This window comes from Nymphaea colorata, chromosome 8 (genome assembly GCF_008831285.2).
Source record: "Nymphaea colorata isolate Beijing-Zhang1983 chromosome 8, ASM883128v2, whole genome shotgun sequence".
NCBI classification, from domain to species: domain Eukaryota; kingdom Viridiplantae; phylum Streptophyta; class Magnoliopsida; order Nymphaeales; family Nymphaeaceae; genus Nymphaea; species Nymphaea colorata.
Genome location: NC_045145.1, coordinates 24,151,277 through 24,169,028, shown reverse-complemented (window position 1 = coordinate 24,169,028; position 17,752 = coordinate 24,151,277). Strand labels below are relative to the sequence as shown.

Here is a 17,752-nt window from a genome sequence, read left to right as displayed (position 1 = left end):
TAATTTCATCAGGTGGGCAGAGCTAGGAATTTTTTGTAAACTATAGTTTCAACATTTTAATAATGGCCGAAATAGAAATTCTCAATTTTTTTAATACATATTAAACTAAAATTTTTTAGATTTATACATAAATTTTTAAAGTTTTGAGCCACCCCGAGGCCCAGTCAAGGGAGGGCCATGCCCCCACCCCCTTACCAAGCGCCCTATGTTTTTAGAAGAAAAAAACATCAACTTGGAATTTTTGAAATTGTAGTTTAGCCTGCAAAAGAATTTGAAAAATTATACTTGTTAAAATTTTGAAACTATAATTTAGTTACTTTTCATAAAATATATTTATCTCTACCCCGGCAGGCTTCTGTCGAAAAAATGTTGATAACTAATTAATGCACATACTAATCACCATCAGACATATATATATACGTACATGTATTGCCTGCAGACCCCATACTTTTCATTTTTATGAATTACAAAAGGGGCCAATATGAGCAGCACTATGTGGGGTAGTTTTATATTTTCATGCAAGCATGCCGTTTATTAAAAAATGTCACGTTGTTATCTATAAATAATATACACTACTATGAGGTCATATGCGGAATGGGTTCCACATTTCGGAAGGACTGGGGGAAGAGTGAACTGGGAATGAAAGAACTGCACCAAAGTCTAGGCACTTAAAAAATCGTATTCTTTTAACTCATTTTGAAAAACATTCTTACGGGTGTCGGTATCCATGTCAAAAACCCAGGAAGGCTTCAGGATTATTTTATTGCATGTGGAGATAAGATTTATATTTTACCGAAAATAACTTATAAATGTTAGAAAATGAACTAATGAAACTAAGTGCCGTAAGATATGATATGACGGCGAGATCCGATCTCTTAGTCGTAGATTAATATGCATCGTGTCCCTTCAAAATACGGTAAGGCCATCCAGATGTTCATTAATTATTTTTATGGGAAAGAAGATGTAATCTCACGACCGTCCCATTTGAATTGGTTGATCGTCTTTTATGAACATAGACATAGATTAATATGCACGTCCATCTGTATTTGGAGCATCCTTGGGAATTTTGTTGTATTTTTGTCTTATTTCTTAAATCGTCAAAAAGCTCCTCCTTCACAGTGCTTTGTTAGAAAAGAGAACATGAAGTTATAAAACAGAGGGTTGTGCTTTTGTAAAACAAAATACTGGCCTATAATTTGTCCTAGTCTGATGTGTAGGTTGATTGTGATTTGGTAGGAGAAAATCAAATAAAACTAAAAAACTTGGAAAAATTGCGAGAATTTGAAAATCTCACCAAAAATGAAAATCTCTCAATTTTGTCACAATTTTTTCTTTATTTTTTTAATATTTTAATAATTTTTAGTTTTGAAAATTTTGTAAGGTTTTTTATTACTTTAATTAAATTTTTAACGTTTATAATTTTGCAATGGCTATCATTTTAGTGATGTCTGCCACAACTATTACACTGGGGTATAGCAGCAGCAGAGTCAGAAATTTCTGGCTAAGGAGTACTCTAAAGTTTACATTTCAAATTTTAAGGCGCACTCTAAGTTCATAACACAACGTGGCTCCGCCACTGCCGTGAAGCTTTTTTAAGTTTCTCACCAAAATTCATCATTAATCTAGCAAGGAACTCAAGGTGGATCTCATTGTTTATCTCTTTATTCTGGTTTACTTATTAATGAAATTCTTATCAAACTTGTTGAAAGAGAAATTAAACTTGATATGAAATCATGGATAGTGCATTAACTACATCGTTTCAGACAAAGGACAAGGCTCTTGCGACCAGTGTTTTACATGATGTAGCGTATCGTACCATAAATTATGTGAATAATGTAACTATGAAGGAGAATGATGTGTAATATACCCTTGAAACTGGATTCAGGGGTGTGACCATATATAACTTGAATTACATCTTCCATATCGTACGCTATGGTAAAATCATGGGTGTAGCCTACATTTTTCCTTGAAAACATTAGAAAAATCTTACCTGTTGGAACTTTCTAGACCCCCTTTTGAGTTGCTTCATTCGATTGTTTAGAGTCTTGCTCCAATTGTGTTAATTTTTTGTAGATTTTCCAGATGTTCTTAGATTTACTTTCTCCAAGTTAAATTTGATGCATTAGTGCCCCTCAAAAACTTTAATAATATGATTAAGAATCCATTTCAGTCCAACATCAAAATTTTGGAAACCAACTCGAGAGAAAAGTGCCTATCTCATAATATTAAAAACTTGTCAACAAAATGAACAAAATCATACATCAAGGATTTTGCCCTTGAGCACCTTAACAGAATCGGCTATTCGGAAAAAGGCATAGGCATATATTATTCAGGTTACTGGAGCATTACTTGTTTCAGGAATGTTCCTAAAACAAATTGGGTTGAAGCTGCTTTAATATCGTTGTATCTTATTAGTAGAACGCCTTAAAGATCTTTACAAAATGACACTCCTTTTTGAAAATTTCCAAATATGAAGCAGATCAATCAAGACTTCCAAATTTTTGGTGAGTTTCCCGCAGCTTATATTCTGAAAATGCAGCGTCCGAGGCATGTAAGTAGGTGTCCGGTTGCGTCTAACACCAAAAAAAAAATTCCTTGCGTAGCAAAACTTATGCTGATGGAAAACTTAATCGGCAAAGAACAATTTTATAGCCTTTTATGGTCCCATGCATGTTGAACCCCAATAAAACCACTCACATGCACACGCAGTATCTCACAAATGTTTTTTATTAAAATTTCTTTTACTGGATAAAGTAGGCTTTTTGATGTTTTTCCTGTTGTCATTATGCTCAGTCTTCATTTGGATAATGCTTTTACCATTGGTGCATATAATCTTATAGATGACCACGATTACTAATTCATTGGCTTCAGTTAAAACTATGAACCTGAGCGTAAACTAAGGGAAGGAATTAGCTCATAGAACCTTTTATCGTAATACTGCATAAACAGGCAAAATAAGAGAGCATTGTAGACCATGTTCATGACAGAAATCGCGAAAGATAACTGGAAGCATTACAAATTGAAATTATGATAGGGATCCTTGACTCGGTAGATAATTAATGAAAACAACTAATCATATGCAACATCCGCCAAAATTTTGTGTGACTCATTTGAGGCCTCTGCTTCACTGTTTAGTTCAGTCATCTTATACCATGAGCTTGATTGGTTGCAGCACAACCCCATTTTGTGCATCAGAAATGCGGTCCCATCTTCCCAGACGAGGCTCCTGTAATTGTCACATTAATGGTTTTAAGTAAAAAGTTAATCAGACATGAAAATATGATAACTAATCATAAGTTGTTGGATCTCTTGGCCTTTTTTCGTTTGGAGAATGTTTTTCAGGTAGTACTCCTTGGAGAACAGGGGAGTAAAGTTGGACAACAGGGCTTATGACGTAGAAAGGTACAATAGAAATTCCAGGGGAAGGTGAGGTATAAGGTAATAGGATGGTTAGGGTGAAGTTGGAGAACAGGGCATATGACAAAGAAAGGTACAACAGAACTTCCAGGGGAAGGTGAGAAATAAATTAATCGGATGGTTTTATCTATGCTGGATTCCAAGTGTCTTAAGAGTATAAAAGTGGAAGTTCTATCAGATAGATGGAAGACAAGAGATCATGGGGTTTAACCAATAAAGAACCTATTTTGATTAGAGCTCATACTCTTGATTCTGCAGAAGAAAAATGAATAAGAAAATAATCTGTTGACGATTCAACAGTACGTCCTTTGGTGCACTTTTTAGTCAGTCTGTCCTGTTCTACTTGATTCATAAAGCAAGTACCACATCCTGTGGAGAAAACTGACCTGTCCCACTCCAGCAACAAGGAAACGCCCAGATTTTGCGAATGCAAGGGAATTCACGAAACCATTCTGTTGGTTCAGAGAAAGTGAACAAGCAACATAAATATAGGTCAGGCATTCTTTTACAAGCACCACATAAAGACCAAAATACTTAACAATGAAATTTGAACAGCAAAAAATATTAACAGTCCCATAAATGATATAGAAGTTTGTTAAAACATGCAAAAATGGAGGCAGAACCTAATAATGAAAATGAACACTTTTTGAAACACATACCAATGGAACGTCATGTATAGGGCTAATTATTCTTTGTTCATCCCCTACAGCCCACAAACGCACAAGACCATTTCCAGCTCCAGATGCAGCAAGATCGCTGCCCCTGCAGACTGCAACAGCCCCAACCCATGACTGAGTTGATGGTTTTAGAAATCCAGCCTCAGAATGTTCGTAATCTGTAATTGGGGAAAAAAAAAAGAACCAAAAGAGTACCTAAGTAGGAAGTTGATGTTAGGAAATAGGATCTCAGAAACTCTATCAACGAGCTCAACACACGATATTTTCAGCAATAAGCAAACTATGCACTAGGCCCCAAATCTCCCTGTCAAGTGGGCAACAACCAAAACAGTGCACTAAGGCACCCAAATATGTTGTCAATACAGCAACAAACAGAACAAGTAATGGCACTAAGGCCCACAATCAAATGCACCAAGGTCCTCCACACTCTGTTGTCAACACAGCAGCAAGCAGCACATAAAACAGGCACAAAAGCCTAACCAAGAAGAACACATTGGAATATGAAGGAAAAGTTTATCAAAAAGAATAACAGAGCTGCAAAAAAGGCCTCAACTAAGAATATGTTACAAGGTCATATACAAGTGAGTGAGGAACCATTGAGAGCCCAACGGCTAGAAATGAAGTTGTAGGGGACTCCAAAGCCTCTGACAAAATAAAAGAAAATACAAGATGGAAAATAAAGAATAAGTAAAAGAAATAAAAAGTACAAATAAGTATTATACAAATGAGAACTATGTACTGGTACATATATATCTGAAATATACATGAGTACCTACACACAATTTCCCAACATCCCCACCCTCAAATTTAAGGTGCTATCACCGGAAGTTTGCAAAAAGAGTCAAGAAAGGGTTTCCATACTAGAATCCATGCCAATAATATAGAATATATTCAAAAACTTGAAACACCATGGCAAATCTTTAAGACTAGGATTTAGCTCCATTGGAAAAAGAAGTGTGACAAAATTGCTTCAAAAGCAGTTAAACTGTCTTACCTGAGTGACCATTAACCATTTTTCTCTCATCACAGACTCCATTTAAGTTGGTATTGGGGGCTAGCATTGAATGTGCATGTCTTACAACAAAAATGGGCTTCTTCTTCAATAAGCTCCATAGCTCTATGCTTCCATCATCTGAGCCAGATAAGAACTCATCATTACTGATGAAACAACAACTCTCCAGGGATGCAGTTGAGGAGCGGAAAATTAGATGTGTTTCCTCGGGGATCTAGAAAAGGCCAACAATACCAATGGAAGAATCATTCAGGTTCATTAAGTGAGAAATACAATGGATTCCATGAAATGAGATGCCTTCAACCCAGGCATCATAATGAAAAATCACATATAATAATAAAAACTCAAAAGAACATCTAATGTTTAATAGGTTGATAATGTCCTAAGATCATAAATTACCTTTGACAATCGCATTGTTCGATCACGACCAACAGTCAATGTCCGCTCCTTTCTTAGACAATCAATCGCTAATATTTCACCCTCATGGCCATGAGATGTCCCAAGGTAACTTCGATCTTCAGCACTCCATATCTTGATAGAGCGATCAAATGATCCAGAAAAAAGTTGTGACGTTCCCTGCCTAAAGATCAAACAAGACACAGGTCTTCTATGACCAGGAAATGCCTGCCCACCAATGAACCTCAATAAGGAAACAAAAACCAAGCTTCATTTAACCTAACAATAATTCTACTACCAAAATAAACCAAAAACGTAGAATCAGGAATCACAAAATAAATATAAGAAAATACATTTGTTGCATCGAGATAAAATACTCTAACGGCGATACAGTAGCCTAAGATTGAAAAAAGGAACTAAAATATGTCCACGACAAACAGTACTCAGCTGCAGCTTACCTGAATGTGCTCCCGCGTGCGAACATCCCATAAATGCACATGTCGATCTAGGCCCCCTGTAGCCAAATAGCGGCCATCAGAACTAACAGCCAACGCTAAAACATGATTGCTCCACTTTATCGAAGGACTTTCTGGCTTTCTAGCACCATGCGAGCTAAGAATGTCCCAACTGGGCCACGAGTACTTCTCAGTTTTGCCACTTTCAACATCCCATTGAAAGATTGTTCCATCTTTGGATGCAGAAAATCCTTTGAGATCATCATCAGATAATGAAACAGCAGTCACAGCTTTTCGATGTTTGACTAACAAACGGAAACCCTCCACTGGTTTTTGCACCCTATTGAACAACAAAATGTCATTATTTTTCCAACATTAAATTAAACCAATTTATTTTGCCCGCATGCATAAAAACAGAGAGGAAGGGACTGGTTCCAACTTATCAGGAAACCAGGAAAAGAAAAAAATACCTCAGAGCGAGCTGCCGCCGCACCCGCCCACTCTCTTCTAGCTGTTCTTGTTGTAGAAAATCCGCAACAAGTGAGTCTCTCATCCCCTTCCGCGCCTCCTCTGCCTTCGCCTCATCTTCATCCTCATCCACATAGCCATCCTCCTCCTCATGCCTTGTGATTGCCCTTATCTTCTCCAGGTATGCCTTCGCCACGCGAACGCGCTTCTCATCTGCCGTCTCAACATCTTCGGGCTCCAATTCCTGCGCCCCCTCCTCTCCTTCCCTTTTCTCTTTTCCGTCAAACTCATCATCATCATCATAATCGCTTTCCCTGATCTCTTCATCTTCTGCAATTGTCCGCTTGTTTCTCTTGTTGAAGAAGCGGTCATCATCAAATGAAGACCTGCTCCTAGGGTTTCTCTGCTTCCTATTCACAATGGAAGACTGGCTCCTCTTCCTCACTTTCATGGAGCCCTCCTTTCTGACCATAGTTGCAGAGATATAATCTAGCTTCTTCTATAATCTATAAAAGGAAGAAGGGAAAAAAGAAATAGCAGCGTGGGTGAGTGTTTGGAACAAACTGGGAAGAACGTTACTTAGAAAACGGAAGTAATATTAAAAGTATAGAAAAAACTCACCAAGGACTAAGGATCCATCACGAGCATCCTTAATCTTCGTATTGTTCCTACTACTTCTGCCGCCAGCCCGCGGCTCGTGGAGTCTTCAGCGTTGAATCGATGCCTTTTGTCGGCAGAAAAAGGTTGAGAACCGTCGCTACCAATGGAAGATAGCCCGCCGGTCGGAAAGCCGTGAAAATTGTCGGAAAAAGGTTGAGGATTGGACGCTGCACGGCCGGGGCGGTTGCAGCGGTGAGCGCTTCGACTGTTTTTTTCCAAGAGCCGAAAGCCCTAACCCCTCTCGACTTTACGTTTGAACGAATTAAGAGAGAAACAGAATACATTTGGACCAGACTCGGGTTAACCGCACCCCACCAGCGTTGACTGGGTTCGGGTGCGAGTCGGAGCCACGTCTGAGTCCGCGCGTGATGAAGCACAGCTGAAATTTGTGGACCCAAGACTCCAATACAGTAACATCCGTGCAATTTAAATGTCTTACAGCCTTTAGAGGCTAATAGAAAGGGGTTAAATTTCATCTCTTTTTGCAAAATTTACCACGTTAAATTCTTCTTTGCAATCAAATTCAGCTTTACGGTTTATCAAGTCAAATTTTATTTATTTTGACCCTCTATAAACATTCACGGACAATTGGGAGAATTGGTTCAATAACCATATAAGCAATCAAATATATGAAATTTTTAAAATTTTGTAAGGTTGGTATGGGCAACTGCCCACACTAGCTAGCTCGTCAAATGAATAATAAACAGAAAAGCTTAATGAGTGCTCGTGTTTGCATAAGACCAAGTGGACGGATCACATAATAAAGACAGCAGATAAGAGGGAAGGCCTGCCAATAGCTGCGGCAAAAATGAACAACTATGGTTGTGTTTGAATGACGCCTTGAAAAAATGGGTTTTTTTGATAACCTAGTTTCGTGAAAACTTATTATGTTAACGAGTTTTGCAAACAAAGTTTATGTGTTTGGATGACATGTCAAAAAAACTTGGTTTTCACTTTTTGAATTTTGGTTCTTGTTTGGGCGACAAAAAAAAAAGAGTTTTATGACATTCTTTTGAAAACTATAGGAAACTTTCATTAATATTATCTATAAGAACTTATTATTATTATTATCCATACAAATTTAAAAATAATTCTTGGAACTTTTTCAACATAAAAAAAGTCAGCTTATACAAAAACGTATGTTTTTTCGCTGCAACGGGTGAGCCCCCATCCTTTTCATTGTCAAAAAATTAACAGATATATAAAACATGCAAAAATAAATTAGTTTTTGTTTTCTAAACTTTGTCATGGCGTGTAAACTTAATCGCTGTGGCTAGATTTGTCTTTTAGTTATGAAAGCAAGGAAGTGTGTATTTATCAGATAGAGAATTATTTACAAATCTATTACGAGTAAGGAGGCATCAGTTTCTGTCGTCATCTGGATATCTCATCTGTTGTACTTCAGATCGGACTGTCTTTCTTATCACTGATTCGGATCAGATCTCATGCACCAAAAATAATAACCCCCTAAATTATAGAGGCCCTTGGGAATAGTAACATGTTATTAAAACAATCCATTACTATTGTCAAACAGCTCCGAACTTTCAGATCTCCGCCTAGTTACATCACTTGTTTGGATTCTGCTTTGATATCGAACTCACACTTGACTTTTTTTAAAAAAGTACTTATCTACCTAGCTTAAGACCCGATGTTCGCATGCAATTCGGTTCATATGCTTGTTTGGATCTTGATTTGGATTTGGTTTCAATCTGCTTGTTGGATTAGGATTGGATTAATCACCGGATTTTACTCCCTTTTACCATATTAAAAGGGTTCGAAGGTTCGTGCAACAATTAGAGCGGGGTCAATAGGTGACTAGTATCTGTTTCAAATCTCCATGGCACCAGCCTACTCTGCTACCAAAGGATAACTTTAACGTGTAAGCTGAAGCACAAAAAGACAACACCTCGAAGCATTAAAAGCAGACTTTGTATTTTAAGGGAATAAGAGGTTGGATGAAAGATTCTACCTTTTTATAAGCGGTAAGAAACCACATTCACCCATAACATGCAAAACAGGACTGCAGTCAAACACTCTTCGTCTGGTTTTTCATGTCTCCTTTTGTTTATGGGCTCCTTTTAGTTGAGATTTGAAAGCAGTAAACAACAAAAAAAGAGAGCACTAGAATCCAAGATGAAAACACCAATCAAAATTTAAGCTATTTACAACGAATATCGGCTACCAAAAAAAGCTGAATCAGTCAAAAAGAAAACATGAAAAAAAACAGAAGAAAACCGTTGCAATCTTAAAAGCCCAAACACGCATTCGTCTATTATAATCTTTAAGTTTATTGAAATGCGTTGAATGCTTGATTAATCTTTTACAATTTTAAAATAGTCAGTTTGATTGATTTTAACTTCTTAAGGTTTAGAATTTATGTTTTCTTCTGTTTTATTTGTAATAATATAAATGCAATACATCTATTTTTTTTGAATCAAGAAAAAAACATATTTGAAGTCGTGTTGAAAAACACCAAATATCAACAACAAAAACCTTTGTTAGCTTTCTCACTTTTGCTTGGCATTTTGCTTTTGATTTTGAAAGTCCAAGAAACCTGCACTGTAGAGTGTTGAGAAATAAAAAAAAAATCTAATAAATTTGAAAAATATAAAAGGAAAAAAGGAAAAAAAAAAACACTCGAAAGCGAAAAGGATTGAGAGAGGTGCTAAAGTGTCACCCACCTTCTTGTAAATAATAAATATCAGTGCGTATCGGCCCCTCCTTGCAACGTACCAGTGGCTGATTCAGGCTTTTTCCAAAATTTGTCGATATAAAGCGAATATGAAATGATATGATCCATTATAATAACAAAAATTCAGTTAAAAACATTACAAAATTTGAGATAATTTAAAATTTTAAATCTAAAGCGAGTCGATTCGAAACGATGCACTTATGAATGATACACGTATTTTTAAAATTACCGATACGAGTTGAAACCGATCCACTTATCAGTAAATGAAAAAGAAAAAAAATAGAAAAAAAAGGAATGACGCAACAGAATTGCACGGTGCTGAGATGGCTCAATCTGAGCCTTAGAAAATACACCAAAAAAACAATCGAGGCCCCTCATCTTCTAGAACCGTCTCTCCCACTTCAAAGCCCCCCTTAAACCTTCCCTCTATCCATTCGCTCACTCCCGTCTCCAGTGTCTCTTGCCGTCGGCAACCACCAAGGCGAGCAAGCTGCAAGCGCCCGAGAATCCATGGCTCCCGTTCTAAGCAGGAGTTTGGGTGCTCCCACTGCAACTTTTGCCCCTTTCTCATCCTCTTTCTCTTCTAGCAAGAACAGAAAATTTCTTAACTTGACGAGTTTCTGCCCCCCAAACGGCGTTTTCCGGCTTAGTAAGTCTGGTCTCCAGTGGGGGATTAATAAAACTGGATTTGGTGTGAAACCTGTTAGATGCGATGCGGCGGTTGCGGAGAAGGAAGCTGCTGACACGTCCGGGGAGAAATTTGAGTACCAAGCAGAGGTGTATATCAATTTCTCCTTTGGGTTTTGCTCATTTCTTTATTTTCGCTCCATCGAGGTTTTCTGTTTGTGTGGGAAATATAAGTCCTGAAATCTAAAAGCGATGAGGATGTGTTAATTTTTACGTGGGTGCTACTAAAATGTTTTCATTTCTGAAGGCAAGAGAGTTCTTTTTGCTCTTGGTGGTTTTGTTCGAGTATAGGCTGTTATGCGTGCTCTAAACTCTGCACTATTTTGAGATGATTTTCCTTCTATCTATGTGTTTCTGAGGTGGATGTGAAGTGCTTCTCTGTTGGGATTCGTGAAAAAAGATTCCATATTAATTACCTGCAGCTTTTAGCTATTGATTTCCTTCATGTTTATGTTGACAATTTTTTTTTACCGGTTATGACGTTGTTCTTTTTATTCCGATGGGTTTTTTTCGTATTATTATTAGATTAATCATGATTAATTATAACTTGTTTTATCTATTCTCCTGAACTTTTGTTACTTCATCTTCTTATTATCCTTTTTATGTAGATATTACCATTTACTAATAACTATTTTAATCAATCACTAGTTTTATTTTGCTTACTGCTTTTTTCTGGTGTTCCCTTGTGTGTGCATGATTGTCCTTCGGCGTGCATGCATGTGTGTCTGTGTTAAACTTGGGCACGTAAACTAAGTTTTTCCAATACATTGTTCTTGTTTCGAGTATTCAGCTGTTAATGCTATCCTTTATTCAGTCGTACATTTTGTTCTCTTGAATATGTTCTGTTAATGGTTTCGTTGGTTCTTCAGAGCATAATATGCCATTTTTGTTGCAGGTCAGTCGCTTGCTGGATTTAATCGTCCACAGCCTGTATAGTCATAAAGAGGTGTTTCTTCGAGAACTTGTGAGGTAGGTGCAGTAAACTTATTTGGGCAGCTTCTTCAGTTAGTCTGTCGTTGAAATGAATTACTTTCTTTCATCTTAAAATTTTGATAGTACCTTGTTGCTCTCCTAACTGCTAGTGGTAGTTTTTGATGCCGTTTTAGCCGCCTCTGTCATGGTAGTTTTTCGTAAAATTAAATCTTTTATGTGTGCCACTCTTTAATTCGAATTTGTGATGCTCATAAGTCCTCCGAGTTTGTGGATGCATTTTGATTGTCAAAATAAATTTTGTGCCGATTATAACTAGTCTTCTTTTATCAATCAGTAATGCCAGTGATGCATTGGATAAATTGAGATTTCTTAGCGTGACTGAGCCATCTCTTCTTGGAGATGCTGGAGAACTGGAAATACGTATAAAGCCTGACCCAGACCAGGGAACCATTACCATCAGGTAACACAGTCTACTACTACCCTCAGCTTGTAATTTGGCAAGGTGACTGGTGGGTTACATTTGATTCTTCTGCTGCAGCGATACGGGCATCGGTATGACTCGAGAGGAGTTGATTGATTGTTTGGGAACCATTGCTCAAAGTGGGACGGCGAGATTCTTGCAGGCACTTAAGGTACTTGATCATATGTGCATTTTTATTCTTGCAGCCCTGCCCTTTGTGATTATTGGCCAGGCCTTTTATGCTGGTCGCGAATGTGACGTGAAGCTTAGTCACAAACTTCTTTGTTGTGCAGGAAAACAAGGAAATGGGTGCAGATAATGGATTGATTGGTCAATTTGGTGTTGGATTTTATTCAGCTTTCTTAGTTGCAGAGAAGGTGTTTTCTTGGTCCATTCACTGGCTCCTTATCTTCTGTACCATATTTTTGCTTTCTAGGGGAAAAAACATTTCCTGTGCTATGTTGCAAACTAGATGTTCTAAAATATTGGACGTGAAAGTACTAGATGAAATAGTAGTAAGCTTGTACTTCGCATTTCACTGGCTTGGACAAATATGCCTGTTCCGTTGCCAAGTGAAATGTGTATAAAAAAGAAAGTTTTATTATAATCACCTAAGGATGAGTGTTGAGTCATTGTATCATTCTGCTGTCACAGACTTGTGGGATAACTGTGGCTGGATCTAACTGAGTTATGTGGAGATTTTATGTATTTGGCGTTTAGAATCTGAAAAACTGTTTTTGTGGCTAGTTATGCCAGTAATATTTATCCATCTTTGAGTTCTAACTGTTTCTATAATGAACTTTTTAGGTGGTTGTGTCAACAAAAAGTCCAAAATCTGATAAGCAATACGTGTGGGAAGCAGTTGCAGACAGCAGCTCATATGAGATAAGAGAGGAAACAGATCCTGAGAAACGACTGAAACGGGGCACAGAAATCACGCTCTATCTAAGGGTAAAAAGAGAACTGCCATATTTCGGGATCTTTCTAATGCTTTTGACATGATAATGACTTCTTTGTTTTCATCCTGCAGGCTGATGATAAGTATGAGTTCTCAGATCCTGCTAGAATCCAGGGATTAGTAAAGAATTATTCACAGTTTGTTTCTTTTCCAATTTATACATGGCAAGAAAAGTCAAAGACTGTTGAGGCAAGTAATTTCATGATTATTTTTTGACCTTCGTACACCAAGTGAATTTGAACTGTGTGGAATTATTGCTTGAGGCTAGCTTTTCTTGTTTTACATTGGTTGTTAAGTATCTTAGCAGTTCAGTTTGCTCACGTAGGCTCATTTGTACTTCTCTGTTGTGTTTTCTTTCTATTGAATAGGATTATTTAGTAATTTCATGCTTTTGAGTGTTTCGCTTGGCCATGTGTTTTTGTATAGGTAGAAGAGGAGGAAGCACCTAAAGAAGGTGAAGAACCACAACCTGAGGTAACAGCCTTACGACAAGCATAGTAACTGTGTTGTTGGTGTACTGTGATCCCATTGAGAATGGATTCAGATTCTAATTTTTTTTCCAATTTCAGGAAGAGAAGAAGAAAAAGAAGAAGACTGTGACCGAGAAATACTGGGACTGGGAACTGACAAATGAAACTAAGCCAATATGGGTAAAATACTAAATTCCTGAGAGCTTTCCATCTTTGATTTTATATTCTGAAATGTTGTTGAAGCGTATTGTATTCTTCATAAAAGTTTCACAGTTCATGCACGTTGGTGCCTCATCATTAGTTAGCTTACTGGTTTGACCTTTTCAGATGCGCAACCCGAAGGAAGTTGAGAAAGATGAATATAATGAATTCTATAAGAAGACTTTCAATGAGTTTTTAGACCCTCTTGGGCATACTCACTTCACAACAGAGGTATCTGGCATCAGTCGTTGCTGTGTCTTTTTTCGGTATTCTTCATTGGAAAATAAATTCTATATTTTAAGCACTTAAATATCATAATAACTTATAACCCAATTTCAATAGGGTGAAGTTGAATTCAGAAGCATTCTCTACATTCCTGGAATGGCTCCTCTTAACAATGAAGAAGTAATGAATCCCAAGACAAAAAACATTCGACTGTATGTGAAGCGTGTATTCATCTCTGATGACTTTGATGGTGAACTGGTAGGTATCATGTGAGGTCATTATTTAGTTTCTCTTCTCTTTTCTTCCATCTTTTGTGTATAGCAGAAGACAATTACACATGTTCTTCACTCTCATATTTCATTGCTAATGATATTCCATGTGATTTTTCTAAAACCTATTGTCTCCACAGATGTCATCTAAAATATCTTCGCTGTTATTAATTGCAGTTCCCACGTTATTTAAGCTTTGTCAAGGGTGTGGTGGATTCCAATGACCTTCCTCTTAATGTGTCTCGTGAAATCCTTCAAGAAAGTCGAATTGTAAGATCACTATTTCTTTCCCATACTTGCTGGTCTTCTTGATGAGCTTTATTTAGATTTGCTTGTTTATTTTGTCAACAGGTCAGAATCATGCGAAAGCGTCTTGTCAGAAAAACTTTTGACATGATTCAGGATATATCTGAGAGTGAAAATAAAGAGGTAAGTTTTAATCATGACTTATTGCATAGCTAAATAACTATGATCACTTCTCTTTTAAGGGTTGTGCCTCCTCCAGGATTACAAAAAATTCTGGGAGAATTTTGGGAAGTTTCTGAAGTTGGGATGCATTGAGGACTCTGGGAACCATAAGCGTATCACACCACTTTTGCGGTTTTATTCTTCAAAGAGTGAGGAGGAGCTAATCAGTTTGGATGATTACATTGATAGCATGGAAGAGAACCAGAAAGCTATCTATTATATTGCATCAGATAGTTTGAAGAGTGCAAAAACTGCTCCTTTCTTGGAGAAACTTGTACAGAAAAATATTGAGGTGTTGTATCTCGTTGAGCCTATTGATGAGGTTGCCATCCAGAACTTGCAGACCTACAAAGAGAAGAAGTTTATCGACATTAGCAAGGAAGATCTAGAGCTGGGTAAAGATCTTCAGATGTTTTGTCCTTTTTAATTCTGATATTATCTGCTAGTGCGGACCATTCTTTTGCAATTATGTAGTGCTCATATGAAGTTATACTGCAGGTGATGAGGATGAGGTAAAGGAAAGAGAAACTAAGCAAGAATTCAATGTCCTATGTGATTGGATTAAACAGCAGTTGGGTGATAAAGTTGCCAAGGTTCAAATCTCAAAGCGTCTGAGCTCGTCTCCATGTGTTCTCGTGTCAGGGAAATTTGGATGGTCTGCTAACATGGAAAGGTATGTTATCGAATTTAACTATGTCTATAATGAAACACTCCTCCCATTAGCTCATTAATGTCTAACTATGTTCGTCTTGAAGGCTTATGAGAGCTCAAACTCTTGGGGACACATCAAGCTTGGAGTTCATGAGAGGTAGAAGAATATTAGAAATTAATCCAGACCATCCCATTATCAAAGACCTGAATGTAAGCTCTCTCTCTCTCTCCCTCTCTCTCTCTCTCTCACACACACACACACACATACACATCATGTCTTTGTCAAGTACCCAAACAGTTAAAGCTTCTCCAGTTTCTCAAAATGGACCCCCCTAGGATGATTTGGTGAAATCGTTCCTGGTTTGCAAATCTTTTAGATGGCAAACCGCAGGAAGTATTATTTCAAATTTTGATACAGCGATATGTTTATGTGATCTTATGTTGTATCGATAGGCTGCTTGCAAGGATTCTCCAGATGATGCCGAAGCTAGGAGAGCTGTAGATCTTTTGTATGATACAGCTCTCATCTCAAGTGGATTTACGGTAAAATATTATCTTGAGTTTCTGAATTTCTTACTATTTTGCAAATCGGGACGTTGTTTGTGCCTGTGGTGTCTGACTTCGTACATGCTTGTGCAGCCTGACAGTCCCGCTGAATTGGGTAACAAGATATATGGAATGATGGCAATTGCACTAGGTGGTAGATGGGGAAGATCAGATTCCGAGGAAACTGTAACCACTGCTGAGTCTGAGACTGATGACGGGGCTTCAGTAACTACGGAAGCAGAAGTCGTGGAACCATCCGAAGTGAGGGACGAGAACGATCCATGGCAGGAGTAGATCCTTTCTGATGTTCTCTCGGTGCATGGAGCTCAGAAAGTAGATGTGAAATGTATCTATCTTTTGTAGGAGTGAGATGAAAGATAGCATAAGAATGAACGAGAAGAGGTTAATAATATATTGATCGATTGTTGTTTTGATTAAATGACGGAAAATAACTTTTTTCTCTGCTTGTTACTTTCTCTGTGTTTATAGCTGCTGTGGTTCCTTCAACTGTTTGAACTCGTAGTTGCCGTTACCCATGTCGGCACCATTGGTGTTGGAGGAGAACTTGCAAAATGCTGCAGAGAATGAGGCTGTTTTGAGGAAATGGTCTAGTTCTCGACTTCTCGTTCAAATGGCTGCTCAACTCTTCCCCCGAATTCTTAAATAACCACCCTCGACAGAAAGTATTAAAATAAGCAAATAAGTTTGCAAAATTACACCTCTTAATAAATCTTGTCCCTTAAAAAATATAAAATTGAAAAACATAACAGCGGGCATCAACCTGTCGGCCAACGGCATGGTCGAGGCCGGAGTTGTTTTATCGTCGCGTTTTGTCTCCGAATTTTCGATTTTTGAGGGATGAGATTCGTTAAGCTCTTGGTTCTCCCTCTGGCAATCCTCCATGCTCATGTTAAGCAGCATTTGCTATTCACCAATTTGTTGAGCGGCTGTTTGTAATTTTTCTTTTCACCGTAATTTTTAAACTAGTTTGTGTTTATGGTTCGACGGAATTTGCAATGATCCAAGATCCCACCGACATGTTTTTATTTTATTTTTTATTTTTTTGCAAGTTGTAAAATACATCCGTAGAACATGATGCAATAACTCATTGGAATGTTTTAAGCAATGTAAGCGTCCCCCAAAACTTTGGAAGACAATCTAAAGTTTTTCTTATGATGAGTACGCGGTATAAGATTTGCTATCCACACCTGGTTGTTACCAGAAAATTTAGAACAGCTTCTCCAAGTTTAATGCTATGCAACATAGGAACTTGCTACTTAGTTTGACTTGCTAGAGTTCAACTGAAACCTTAGAACTTTTGCTTCTCCCTTTCACTGGAATTGTGTTTGCTATTTAGTTTTCTCTCATTTTTTTGAATAACAGAGAGGCAATTCAATGTGGGATTTGGGAAGACACAGCTTTGAACCCTCGCATGCACGTGTTCCCTTAACTATCCAAAAACTTAAATAAATGCATATACTAATATATATAATGTATCTTTTAAATTTAAAGAAAGCAGTGGTAAAATATTAAACTGCTAGTACTAGCAGGCCAATAAATCCAGGTCATCAGTTTGATTTTCATGAACATGACTTGTCTAGATTGCAAGCAGTGGCAAATGTTATTCTTGAGTTGAAGAAAGCCCCCATAAGGGTTGTTGGACACAAATTATACATATTTAGTGTTTCATGAATCTATCCTAAAAAAATGAGGTAGATTCATAAAACACTTGTATAATGTTTGAAAAATCTGATACAATTTTGGACATAGATTCAGAGAACAGTAACAGTGTGTTACTTTTGCCGAACAACTCAATCTTGAAGCAGTTATAGAATCCAATATAACTCCAATAATAGGGGGAAGGAAAAGAGGTTTAAGCCTCTCACTTGGGCAGTGAGCAGAAATTATAGGTGTATAATGTTGTAGAGATCATACGGAAAAGGATACATTGAAAATTAGAGTTCTGATTAGTATAGCTCATTAGGACATGGTAGTTGCTTAGTTCATACAGCCAACCCAGTCCGACCCGTTCATATCACTTCCATCTCCATTCAAGTCAGCATTATTTTTTTTACGGGCTTGACAATTTGTCCAATACCCACTTGAT

General features: G+C 37.5%; 2 protein-coding genes across 5 annotated transcripts; one reads left to right on the top strand and one right to left on the bottom strand.

Annotated features, from left to right (window-relative positions):
- Window positions 1–2,981: 2,981 nt before the first annotated feature.
- Window positions 2,982–7,330, bottom strand: LOC116259680 (U3 snoRNP-associated protein-like EMB2271). 3 transcript variants are annotated; one of them, XM_031637558.2, is made up of 8 exons: window positions 7,047–7,330; window positions 6,428–6,931; window positions 5,961–6,297; window positions 5,506–5,730; window positions 5,089–5,320; window positions 4,077–4,252; window positions 3,804–3,869; window positions 2,982–3,226 (listed from the first exon to the last, which is right to left on the bottom strand). In XM_031637558.2, exons 2-8 carry the CDS (start codon window positions 6,895–6,897, stop codon window positions 3,146–3,148), a joined length of 1,587 nt encoding a protein of 528 aa, XP_031493418.1. In that variant the 5' UTR covers window positions 6,898–6,931; window positions 7,047–7,330; the 3' UTR covers window positions 2,982–3,145. The 3 variants fall into 3 exon arrangements, 2 of the variants coding, with proteins under 2 accessions (XP_031493418.1, XP_049935286.1); XR_004173958.2 differs by lacking the exons at window positions 2,982–3,226; window positions 3,804–3,869 and adding an exon at window positions 4,290–4,429 and having other exon boundaries at window positions 4,077–4,186; XM_050079329.1 differs by lacking the exons at window positions 2,982–3,226; window positions 3,804–3,869; window positions 4,077–4,252 and adding an exon at window positions 4,453–4,738.
- A 2,862-nt stretch (window positions 7,331–10,192) lies between these two features.
- Window positions 10,193–16,116, top strand: LOC116259346 (heat shock protein 90-5, chloroplastic). 2 transcript variants are annotated; one of them, XM_050079188.1, is made up of 18 exons: window positions 10,193–10,554; window positions 11,360–11,433; window positions 11,732–11,857; window positions 11,936–12,029; window positions 12,151–12,234; window positions 12,665–12,808; window positions 12,888–13,008; window positions 13,246–13,289; window positions 13,385–13,465; window positions 13,613–13,717; window positions 13,829–13,969; window positions 14,158–14,250; window positions 14,332–14,409; window positions 14,486–14,843; window positions 14,947–15,121; window positions 15,204–15,309; window positions 15,553–15,642; window positions 15,739–16,116. In XM_050079188.1, the coding sequence occupies exons 1-18, from the start codon at window positions 10,288–10,290 to the stop codon at window positions 15,937–15,939; spliced, it is 2,382 nt and encodes a 793-aa protein (XP_049935145.1). In that variant the 5' UTR covers window positions 10,193–10,287; the 3' UTR covers window positions 15,940–16,116. The 2 variants fall into 2 exon arrangements, with proteins under 2 accessions (XP_049935145.1, XP_031492976.1); XM_031637116.2 differs by having other exon boundaries at window positions 10,194–10,554; window positions 12,888–13,004; window positions 13,242–13,289.
- Window positions 16,117–17,752: the final 1,636 nt, after the last annotated feature.